This window comes from Tigriopus californicus, chromosome 8 (genome assembly GCF_007210705.1).
Source record: "Tigriopus californicus strain San Diego chromosome 8, Tcal_SD_v2.1, whole genome shotgun sequence".
Taxonomy (NCBI): Eukaryota; Metazoa; Arthropoda; class Copepoda; order Harpacticoida; family Harpacticidae; genus Tigriopus; species Tigriopus californicus.
Window position 1 is genome coordinate 11,888,017 of NC_081447.1, and position 10,968 is coordinate 11,898,984.

Sequence of the window (10,968 nt, forward strand, 5' to 3'; positions counted from 1 at the left end):
TTCGGGACCCGATTTTTGATTTAATCTTCTGTAGCTTTAGCATATTCTAACTGATGCTTTTAATGTAATCGCAAACAATAATAGACAAAGATTCAAAATTCTGTAAAAATGGATATACAGGGTTTCACATGGGTAACCGATCTGGTCAGACTTTTAGTCTAACTTGAAAACGACACAACTATAATATATCAAGCAGACTACAAAGCCAATCAGAAATGGCCAGTATATCAAATGAAGGGAGCTTCCAGGGCCACACAAGAGATTTCGCACACCTTGAGCCATAGGAAATGGGACACCTTGAGCCTACCAACCGTGGTCTCCATCTAGGTTTTGCTTCACCAAGGATTCGGGCTCTTTCTAGAGAAGTACGTGAAGTTAATGTAGATGATGCTAGTCATTTGGATCACAAATGGTGATCCCAAATCAGGCCTACTTCAAGGGGTAGATTTCACCCGATCAAGCGGTATCAAATTTTGCTTATTCTTTTAGAATAGAATTCTTTACTCGGAAAATTTACTTCATACGTTTGTTTACTAATTAGCACCAAATATCGTTTGTTAAAGCCCCATTTTGCAAAAACTGGGAAGTCTCACGTCATTCTAAGCACCGAATTGCTTTTATCCTGGAATCCTACTCCATTGGAAACTTGGATGGTTCTGTTTCTAAAGATTGATTACATGCATTTTAGAATGATTGTATTGAACTCTAAGTAGGCTCTATTTTTTTCAGTTCTTTTAATTCTAGGCTCCGTGCTTCAAGTTAAGGAGATAACTGGAAATGATAATGATTACTGCTAGAAAAGAGTCGAGCTTGGAATGTTTGCTTTAATGCATTATCATACCGCATTAAAATGTCTAAAAATAGGCTGACTAGAGTAAGGTGTCGTGGGATAAAACGATGTAATTTTAAAATGGTGTAATTGTAACGAACCAAAAACTAAAAGAATTGCTCATTACTCAGTCCTTTTTGAAGTTCCAAAGTGGCCTTTAACATTACGTTTATCTCATGACAGTTGAGGAAACTTAAGGCGCAACAGAGCTTCCATCCATCTAGCATATTATTAGTAATGAAAGTCAGGGTTGAAAATAGTGCTGGCTATTAACTACTCTGAGGGTGCTCTTAGAATTTAAATCTTGTTGGATTTGCTACTTTATTGTTCACATATTCTTAATCAAATTCCGTTGGGCTGAAGACCTAATTCAGTGCAACAAGGAAATTCTTTCTTTGGCTTGAGCACGATGCATTAATTTTACCAAGACTCCACATTTCCATGACTTAAGCGAACAAACAAGGAAGCTTTAATGACTTGACAATGGCTAATACAGTTTTTCCATCATGACGTTTGTGACGTTGTTTTAACCCTCAACAATCATTACCCCATCTAGGGTCCCAATCTTGACTCCTCAAAGCATTATAATGAAGTACATTTTGAACAAATATGCCAAAATGAAATGCCAATGCTCATTTTTTAAAACAAATGACACGAAGTCTTCAAATTTCACGCATTAGGACTGCTTGACGCCCAAAATACAATTTTTTTAGGTAAATATAGTCTTGGTGGGACAAAAACCATAAGATATTGGTCAATTCAAATTTTAGTAAAAGTAGTTGTTACAAGTAACGCCATTACGCGTGCATCTTTTTTGGGTAATGGTAGTATAACGAATTGCTATTTTTGACCAAAGTAATTGTAACTGTAGTTCGTTCCATTTATTGAGGAACGACTAATACCCTGTAGATTAGACGAAAACATTAGATTACTTTTGTCTTTTGTCTCTCATTTATCTTTGACAGGTTCCATGTTAAGGGCAAGCTTGAATTTCAAACCATCAATATTTATTCATTTTGAAACATGGTCTCACATTTTATCGATATTCTTTGCTTTGTGAATAAGGTGACCAACTTGGATGCCTTTCAAGCAAAGAATATTCAGATCATTTAAGTACGCAAGGTGGATTTTTTTTCGATTAAAGAAACACATGTAAAATATTTGCAGCGTTGCGTTAGCTACCCGTCATGTATGGAAGAAATGTCACAATCCTCATCATTGTATTAATGAGAGATAAGACAGCGAATTAGGTAGGTTCCGTCGGCTTGGCTTCACAATCTTCCGCCGTTATTAAGGTATCGTCATCAAAAATACATGAAATATTGTGCCAAATTTTCACGAGAACCCTTGTAATGTGTCGTGGAGTTGATAAATTGATGATCTTATCTCGATAATTTTCCCTCTGGTGACTTGATCTTCCTGCTAAATCAGCAATCATGAACACAAAAAACAATGCGCTTGCCAAGCAAGTGTTGAGAGATCTTGTTCACAAAGTTCAAGCCTCCCTGTATTTTGGCACTTAATCTGCTAGGGTCAGAGGATTAAGATTCGTTCGGACAAAGAAGCCATTCGTCTCATCAATCAAGATATACAATAATATACAGTGTGTAAGGCATTGTCAAGTTCAGCGTCAAGTTGATTTTTTGCCTGTGAGTGTGGAATTAGAATTTCTTAATTCCCTAGGGCCCTTATTTCCAATGTTAGACTGCCTAAAAAAACGGGAGGAGGGATATTGGATCGCGAAATAAACTACTCGTAACATGCCCTGAAAGCGATTTCTTTCCGGACAATACGTGATACAAACGATTTTGATATAATTAGTCAAAAACAACAGAAATTCATTCTAATTCAATAAACAATGCTGCCTTCAAACATTCGTAGGGAGAATGTAGGTGTTGATGCATTCGCATCCTTTAAGTCAGACTTAATCAATTATTTGATCAAAACACCCGATCAACCCTACATTCAAGGGCAAGCCAAATCCGTCAACGTTGGTGGATCAAGTATTATTTGAATATAAAATCAAATAAGATCTTTTTCCGTCTTGAATTGCTGGGGATCCCATTCCGAGTAACGGTGAGGAATTCCGCAAAAAAAGAAAATAGAAATCGGCCTAATCGGCCCTTCATTTGGTAGAGGCTGACCCACAAAGCACCCTCTGAAGTCCAGAATGTGAACCATACTCCATGGATGGAACTTAAAATGATGTGTTTTGAACCGAAATGTTTACTTTGTTGCCCAAAGGACCTCAGTTAGGGCTTCTAAATCGAACAGAAACGGGCGTATGGAAACAAAAACCAAAGATCAGAAATGATTATAGAAACAACCTCGATCACGAGTTTTGGGAAAGAAATGCAAAATTTCGAGACTAGAAACTTCTGAAACTTACATCTGTACCCTTTGTAGTTTGAGACTGGAGCCCTAACTTAGGTTTTATGGGCAAGAAAGCTGACATTTCGGTTCGAAACACTTACCTACAAATGAAAGGTCAGGGTGAGGTGATTGAAGACAAGGTGCACTATCAGTTTAGGCAAGGACCACTACAGGAAACGGCGCTCGTTAACCTCAAAACCCCGCCACCTCTTAAATTTACTTGAGAGAACATGTAAATGTACCTTTGAGAGAAATCCAAAAACTGTTATAATGGCGTTCAAGGAATGGTGGGAGCAGATCCTTATTTGATCAATTACCGAGTGCACTTACGTGATTAACTGATTATAAATAACGGCTCCGTTCGTTTCTTGAACTTTTCATGGGACGGCAAGAGCTCCCTTAGAATCTTTCAGGTGTTGGGTAGGCTTGATATGAACTTTATAAATCTGTATGAGAAGGCAAACCTCATGAAAAGGAAATTATCCGAATAAGCATGATGTTGGAATATTCTGACTCAATTCTCGTCTTCGGTGAAATAAGAATGTCGACACTGAACGCAAAACATCGTTTAAAAAGAACGCAACCTCGTTTACTTTTAGTCCGACAAACTTCAATTCTCCGTCGTGCAAGAAAACCGATCTTGTATCGAAATGCAACCTAGTGAGCTATTTTTCATTATGAATTGGAGAGCTTAGCACATAAATCAAAGCTGGAAGACATATATCATAGAATTATGTTTCTCAAATACACCGCCTTTGACGGCCATGTAGAGCTCCAGCTTGGGAAATCATCTTTTTGCACCCATTGTCCATGGCAGCCCAGGCCTCACTAACTGACACCCTCAGCTAGCCCACATTGCTATGGATGGTGACAAAGGCCTTGGTCTCTATATGCCCCCAAAAGGTGAAATCCTGGGGATTCAGGTTGGGGTTGTTTGGAGGGCAAAAACTAATTTCGACCAGCATCCCCTTAAGCCCAACCTTTGTTCAAGGATGGCCTGGACGTGGAGAATACCCTGGAGGCGGCATGGAGCTTATTAATACTGTAACCCGAGCTGTCGTCAACACTAATGGCAATTGTGATGGCGGTCTCACCTTCGTCAAGTTTGGCCACAAGTCTCTTTTGTAGTTCTTCCATGTTTATGAGGTTGTTTTGACTATTTTCAAATTTAGACCGTCAATATGCTGGAAAATGGTTGGTAATTATCACATGCAACCGATGTCTACAACATGGAAAATTAGCTAGACCTTCTATGGATGGGGTTATCTGGGCCACAAACAAGTTTAAACGATATAATATGGCGCACCCAGTATGATGGAGGATTTCAAACCATTTCTTCTTTTTAATCTAAGCGTAAGGGTCTTAGGAAGCCCAAGGCTTCTAAAATGTACCAGTTCATCTTTTCAAAGGCATGGGGTAGTGATAGTTCACATTACATTTGTTTTTTAGTTTAGTTGGTTCAAACGTTGCTCTTCAAGTACCAATTTCGTCACTCCCAAAACGTGAAAAGACAAAGCTTTCAAATCGTCTTTGGGTTAAGAGGCCGAAATAAAGATTTCAACTCTCTCTGTGGGAATGAAGATTTCGACCTTTACGCTCTCGCTATGATTATCAACTGACCAAACGGGGCTAGTTGCCATTACAAAAATGTGTGCATAACAAACACTGCATTAGTTTGAGTATGAATATATTCATTTGTATTATAATATTTTTCCTTCAAGTTTGGATATTATTTTTGAATATTAATAACTTCTTGGGTCTTTTTTCAACCAGTTGTCTGTTGAGTATGCTATTCTCAATTATGTTCATCTGAAATCTAGCGCTTACGAACTCTGACCAATGGTATAGTAGACTTGGACCTGGAATTGGCCTTTCAGGGGAGGAAGAATATCAAACCTTGACGGATGTATTAGATGATTCTGAAATCACTAAAAACTACTGACAAGAATTCAGATATTTTCTTTCGTCGCTCTGCTATGTTGTATCCGCGATACAAAACCTCTTTACTAACACTTTATTATTTTGGGGGTCTTTATTGCCCTTCATTTTCTGTCTACTGTCTGGGAAAGCAAGTTTTTCTACAGATTGTACCGTTGTCAACTTTGGTTGATGGGTTTGTAAAAGACCGATTGTCACATCATACCACGTCATATAATAGATGTCAAAATCTATTCGACAAAGCCCCAATCTACTTTATTTCATCAACGCTTAGGATTTCAGTTTTAGTTATTACATCAAGCAATATAATCAAAGCATACAACTCAAGCAAATCTAATAACGTTGTCAATACCTTTAGAATTTTTGATCGAATTAAACCATGGAAAGATATTTTAGGAACAATCTTGTTCAAGCATGATATACAGCTCTTCTGCAATGACCAATTTCGATTCCTATTATTTCTTCAAGAGATTGCAAATTGTGGAAGAATGCCAAACTCTCGTATTTCAAAATAAACCTCCGAATTTTCTATTACAAAGCCAACGTAACCTACTGACATTTTGACCACTGCTGGATGTCGGTTTCGTCAGGATTTGATTTCAGATTATGTGGAAACGAAAGCCATTCCATGAGATTGTCCATGACTATTAGTTTACGTTCTCATTGATGGGGTTATTAGACTCCATTAACAAGGTGTGCTGGAATTTTGAATTGTCCATGCTCCGTGATTTGATGGTCTGGAAATGATACAATAACAGCTAATCATACCAAATACCCTGACAAACTGTGGCAGGTTTCTTTTCCCCTTCCACACGAGCTTTTCTCAATCATTACCATTGATGAGAAAAAAAAAAACTGCACTGCATAGAGTGCTGATAACCATCGCTCATCAGTTTTTATGTGGGCTTGCCAATTCTGGTCATCAAAGAAATCATGAGCAAATCGACCGACAACACTTTTAGAATTATCTGGAAATTTACCATCTCATAGTCAGTTTTATGAGATCTCTTTTAGCCTTAAACAGATATACATAGCATTGAAAGAGTCCATCCCAATCCTGGAGAATTCAATTAACTTGACGGCAAAAGTTTTTGTCAAGCTCTTGGTTCTGATATATATTTGAATGAATGTCTTTGGCTAAATTTCGTGCGAAAAAAGTTTACTTGAGCTTTTGCCCTGCTTTTTACGCGTTTCTTCCTATAAAAAAAGGCTTTCTATGGACCTGTTCGTATAACCTCAACATTCAAAATGTGCAACACTGTAAAACCAAGGTTCATTAGCCCTGTTTTTCTTGATCGTTCAACCGCTTGTTAAACTTCGTTTACTTGGGCCATCAAAGCGAAACGTGTTCAGATTTGATGATGCCAGTTAACTTCCTTCTAGGTACTGAATTATGATCGATTACTTGAGTGTGTGATGATATGGTAGGGAAAGCAACTGGAATTGAAGCTAGGTTAGAATCACCATCATTATCCTACGACTTTCCACTGACTATTTTTCGTAGATCTACATAGCGATAAAGGATAAAATAAATTGCCAGTAAACTAGAAACAAGGTTCCGCAAAGTTTTCAGTCACTGAGCGAGCCATTTTTCAATGAGATGACCACTCAAAAGCTTTTTTCAAGTCATAGGCAGGGTTTCACATGGCCATTATAAAACCTTCAATGTAATAAAAAAATCCAAGTTACTGTTCCAATGGCGATTGGATGCATAGTCAATGTTGCAACTTGTATATAAGATTCTGAGTGCTCAAGGCTCTGGTTTTAACGACAGCTTGGGGCAAGAAAAAACGGTTGCATCATGGATTTCCATGATGATCGGTATAACATGATGATTTGGCCAATATGTGTTCTCACAATTGTTGTCGAAATCTTGAGATTCTTCTCACCTGTACTGATTCGGGTTAATCAAATTCTCATTATGACGTTAGCATTTTTAATGAATCGGTTGGGTTGACGGGCTTTACAAATATCTACTTGGAATCTAATTCCTGGTACAATTAGAATGGAAAATGATGAATTGTCTATTTGTTATCAATAAAACTTATATGGTATTTGGACCAGCAACAAATTTGTGTTGACAGGCCAAGCTTGCCTTGGTAGGTTGAGTTGCTCTGGAATGTTATCCCAAATTGTGTCCAAATCTGATTTCAACGATGCTATCGGATCAACAACACATATACGTGCTCCTTACGAGTATTAGAGGGACCTAAGTAAAAGAAAAAATAAATGAACTCGAGCAAGAAAGCAGACAGTTTCATTGTTCTAACGAGCAAGGATTCTCTGTCGAAATGAGCTTTGGTCGAGGTTTCTTCTTCTTATCGTCAATTGATTGGAGCAAGCGTGAATTAACGAAGAGGTGGCCTCGTTTCAGGCAACCCATCTATTAATAAAGACTTGTGCTTAGACTCGGAAAATTGTCAAAAAAGCTAATATTATTCAAAAATGTAGCCATGCATTATCAGAGCGAAGTTCTTTTTCTTTACAAAAATCATCAAGAAGCGTTTTAATTTTTTAACACAATGAGGATCAATTGAGCTCGTCGGGTTTTCTTCGCTCTTTCCTTTTTGCTCGCCAGGTCCTCTTGACGGCGTTTGTCGCCGGTAACCACGGTGTTTCGGCTCTTGCCATTCTCGGGCGAATTTCAAGGCTGACGAAGATCGCGAGAGCGAAGGCGGGGTCTCGCAAGTGCTCTTCAGCGAACGATCAGTTGCGATTTTGCTTTCAGTCGGCTCAGACGCCATGGGTAATTTTAATGGGAAAACATTCTCTGGGATGGATATTTTTGTCTACACTTTCGATAATAAGACTTTGTCATGGACTTGCTCTATTTTGACTTATTCTGAATTTATGTTCTCGTCTAAAACATTGTGTTATGTTCATTATGTCATGCCTTCTCTTTTAGTTTCCAGAAACTTTTCTGTGTGTTCTTGGGATGGCGATATTTCTCATTGATGGATCCATGTCGGAAAGGCACAATCAAAACAGCACGCGACAGAAAAGTACGCAAACTGAAATAATAACAGGTTCTCGAAGATTGGTGCGTTCTTGTTCAACAACTGGTTGTGCGAAACCAATTTCACTCAATCAGAGAGCTTGTCCCTTATTTTGAGGATCTAATGGGCACAGTTATTGATGCTTATCTGTTTCATTCTACTTTCTAGGACTATTTAGCATTTTTAATATCGTCACCTTCAAGGTAAGTAAGCTGAAACTCCATGATCTTATCTGGCAGTCCCAACAAGCGTTTCGTTTGCGTGATGTTTTAGAACGAAGCTTGTACAACAACGGGTGCTGGAAATTTGGTTGGAACCTGCTTGACCTCCACTGAGTGCACTGCCAAAGGCGGATCTCCGTCTGGCAATTGCGCTGCAGGTGATTATCGATATAATACTTACATTTGGAACACAGTGGAATTGATTAATTTTTTTCCCTTTTTAAGGCTTTGGAGTGTGTTGTCTTTTAGTGTGGGTGGTGATTGTTCAGGTGACAAGACCATTTCTCAAGTAAGAAGTCAAACAAGTCGAGATCATTTTTGACACCTTTTGATGTGAACTGTTGTTTCAGAATTGTACATACATTCGGGTAAGATGCTGACGATCTCACGTTTTTTTAATGCCAGCAATTGAGTTGGTACGCTTTCATAGAACAATGGATATCCCTCGGCCGACAGCACCATAAGTGAGACGTGTACATACAATTTCGACCGGATCTGTGACAGTAAGATCTCAATACAACGACTAATCATCTTTATATTGTTCTGCAACTGTTACTGTTTTTTATTTACTCGCACTTACTGTTGGCTGGAACGAAACCCTAACTAATCCACTTTTTACTTTCACTTCGTTTTTAGATCTTTGCCAGATCAGGTAAGCTTCCATGTCACATACGCGTAGTCATACTTACGGAAAAAGTGGCACAAGTATCCGTTGGAATATATTTGCGAGCATTCTCCCATCGATTCCTTCTTCTTCAGGTTGGATTTCAATACTTTGACTTCGCTGAGTTCGGCAACTGGTGAGTAGGGTGCTGGTATGCCAAACGACAGTTATTCAGATGTACTAGAAACATTTCCCAATGAACCAGTAGTTTTCTTTCGTTTCGTATCTTACCCTTTCCCAATATTCTTTAGGCTTGTGTGGAACCGCGGCTGATGCCATAACAGTGACAAGTCCATTTTCATCTTCGGCCGACGCGTTTCCGCCGACAGTATGTGGAACATTGACGGACAACACAGTAAGTTGAACAGAATGTAAGAAGTTGGTAATCCAATCCTATTTGCAAATCCATTTGGTAGCGCCAATCCTTTGCTTAAGAATTACATATGGTATGATGTCAGATTTCTGATTTTCAAGTGCATACTGCACATTGATATCAAGTGTCCTTTGCAGCTATAAACGGATGATAAAAGTAACCCTTTGGGCAACTTTCATGAAAAGAGCCATCGTGCTTGTAGCATTGAATTGATATTTAAACTTTCTTTTCATGCCATTTGGAAATTACATTGGCATTGTCGAGAACTGCGCAGCATTTGGCAAATAATCCTGAGCTGGAGCAGGATTAACCATCATTTTCTTACTCTCTGCTCGAATTTGATCTAAAGAAATGATCTAGTTAGTTTCAATTTGCGTTTGACGCCAGTAAACTTTCACAACAAAAGTGTATTAAAGCTGCAAATACAACTTGTTAGAGGAGCTTATTCGACAACTGGATCTACTTTTTGCAATTCTTCAACATTTCACCCGATCCCAAAATATTGGCACCATAAAAAATGAAGCGTGAAGCGGACAAGGTAAAGCAGCAAAGCAGAGAAGTGCACGAACGTATCTGCTATTGCAACAATTCTCGTGCCATAATTTTCGATTTATTTTGTTCCAGTGACTCATTTGTCCAATCAATGTTATACTATGTGCTTTCGGCAAGAGGAGGGCAAATGTGCTATTTGTTATAATACCGTCATTCCTGGCGATCCTGGCATGGCTATCGACCAAGGATCATTTGGCCTTTCGACAAGCCCAGATGCGGCTAGTGCAAAGGGGACACAAGACACAGGTTGCTCTACTGATTACCTTCAGGTAAAACCTCAATCCGTTTCTCTTTTCAAATAATAATTAGCACCTGATTAGTGTGTTCAATTTGGAAACTTTTAAGCGTACGTACGGACTTTGGACCTTAATCACACTCTGGACCTAATACAACGTATTTTTTAGATCCCCGGTGCTGAAAGAAATGACGATCCAGCAACGTATATTCTGGGTACGATTCCGGCCAAAGTTCATGAGCGAATTTGCGGACGAATTTTTGGCTTTGCTGATGACGCAACCTCAGTTGGAGCTGCTATTAATGACGAATCCATCTGCTGTAAGTTTGCACGCTATAGAAGCCAAATCTTTGAAGGTTGGTCGATTCCAAACCCTGTTCGATTACCGGATGGCGGCTGTGACTTGATATTTATTGTTGGTAGGTGGAGGTATTTCTAAATGATAAACGTAAACTAGGAGTAGTTTGGTAATGGGAGTAAGAGATAAGTGAATAATGGCAATTGAATATCTGTGACTAGATACTAGATAACAAACACCTTGGCATTACACTCGTAGAGCATGATAGATCCGACCATATAATGACCATAGAAGAAGTAACATAGAAGAGTAAAAATCGAGTTTGTTGTGTTTTTTTTACTGCAACTGAATCGGAATCTAGAATAGTGCACCTCTAGTTTATGGAAAGCAACGGCTCTACAATCAGAAACTATAGGGGATGTCAAGTAAAGGAAATTCAAGGAAAATGTCATCCGGCACCCTGATTTTGGGCATTTTGGGGAGAGAGAA

At 38.7% G+C, this 10,968-nt stretch overlaps 3 protein-coding genes across 3 annotated transcripts in view; all 3 read left to right on the top strand.

The window, feature by feature from the left end:
* Positions 1 to 9,454, top strand: part of LOC131884903 (uncharacterized) — a 33,580-nt gene extending 24,126 nt beyond the window's left edge. The window contains exons 6-10 of the mRNA XM_059232799.1: positions 8,708 to 8,725; positions 8,788 to 8,860; positions 8,994 to 9,009; positions 9,117 to 9,157; positions 9,273 to 9,454. Of these exons, the coding sequence (XP_059088782.1) occupies positions 8,708 to 8,725; positions 8,788 to 8,860; positions 8,994 to 9,009; positions 9,117 to 9,157; positions 9,273 to 9,385 (261 nt within the window). The 3' untranslated portion in view covers positions 9,386 to 9,454. The remainder of the gene's footprint in view (positions 1 to 8,707; positions 8,726 to 8,787; positions 8,861 to 8,993; positions 9,010 to 9,116; positions 9,158 to 9,272) is intronic.
* On the top strand, positions 8,051 to 8,693 carry LOC131885676 (uncharacterized). Its single transcript, XM_059233793.1, has 3 exons — positions 8,051 to 8,142; positions 8,305 to 8,339; positions 8,410 to 8,693. Exons 1-3 carry the CDS (start codon positions 8,076 to 8,078, stop codon positions 8,677 to 8,679), a joined length of 372 nt encoding a protein of 123 aa, XP_059089776.1. The 5' UTR covers positions 8,051 to 8,075; the 3' UTR covers positions 8,680 to 8,693.
* A 454-nt stretch (positions 9,455 to 9,908) lies between the features above and the next one.
* LOC131884904 (uncharacterized) lies at positions 9,909 to 10,624 on the top strand. Its single transcript, XM_059232800.1, has 3 exons — positions 9,909 to 10,215; positions 10,351 to 10,501; positions 10,605 to 10,624. Exons 1-3 carry the CDS (start codon positions 10,048 to 10,050, stop codon positions 10,622 to 10,624), a joined length of 339 nt encoding a protein of 112 aa, XP_059088783.1. The 5' UTR covers positions 9,909 to 10,047.
* The last annotated feature ends 344 nt before the right edge of the window (positions 10,625 to 10,968 follow it).

What these genes read in the sequence shown, in the direction of transcription:
- LOC131885676 (XM_059233793.1), top strand. Translation starts at nt 8,076, where the DNA reads ATGGCGATATTTCTCATTGATGGATCCATGTCGGAAAGGCACAATCAA. An exon ending in AAACAGCACGCGACAGAAAA is followed by an intron (nt 8,143 to 8,304) that starts GTACGCAAACTG and finishes TCTACTTTCTAG; the next exon opens with GACTATTTAGCATTTTTAAT. An exon ending in TTAATATCGTCACCTTCAAG is followed by an intron (nt 8,340 to 8,409) that starts GTAAGTAAGCTG and finishes GTGATGTTTTAG; the next exon opens with AACGAAGCTTGTACAACAAC.
- LOC131884904 (XM_059232800.1), top strand. Translation starts at nt 10,048, where the DNA reads ATGTGCTTTCGGCAAGAGGAGGGCAAATGTGCTATTTGTTATAATACC. An exon ending in GCTCTACTGATTACCTTCAG is followed by an intron (nt 10,216 to 10,350) that starts GTAAAACCTCAA and finishes CGTATTTTTTAG; the next exon opens with ATCCCCGGTGCTGAAAGAAA. An exon ending in TAATGACGAATCCATCTGCT is followed by an intron (nt 10,502 to 10,604) that starts GTAAGTTTGCAC and finishes TATTGTTGGTAG; the next exon opens with GTGGAGGTATTTCTAAATGA.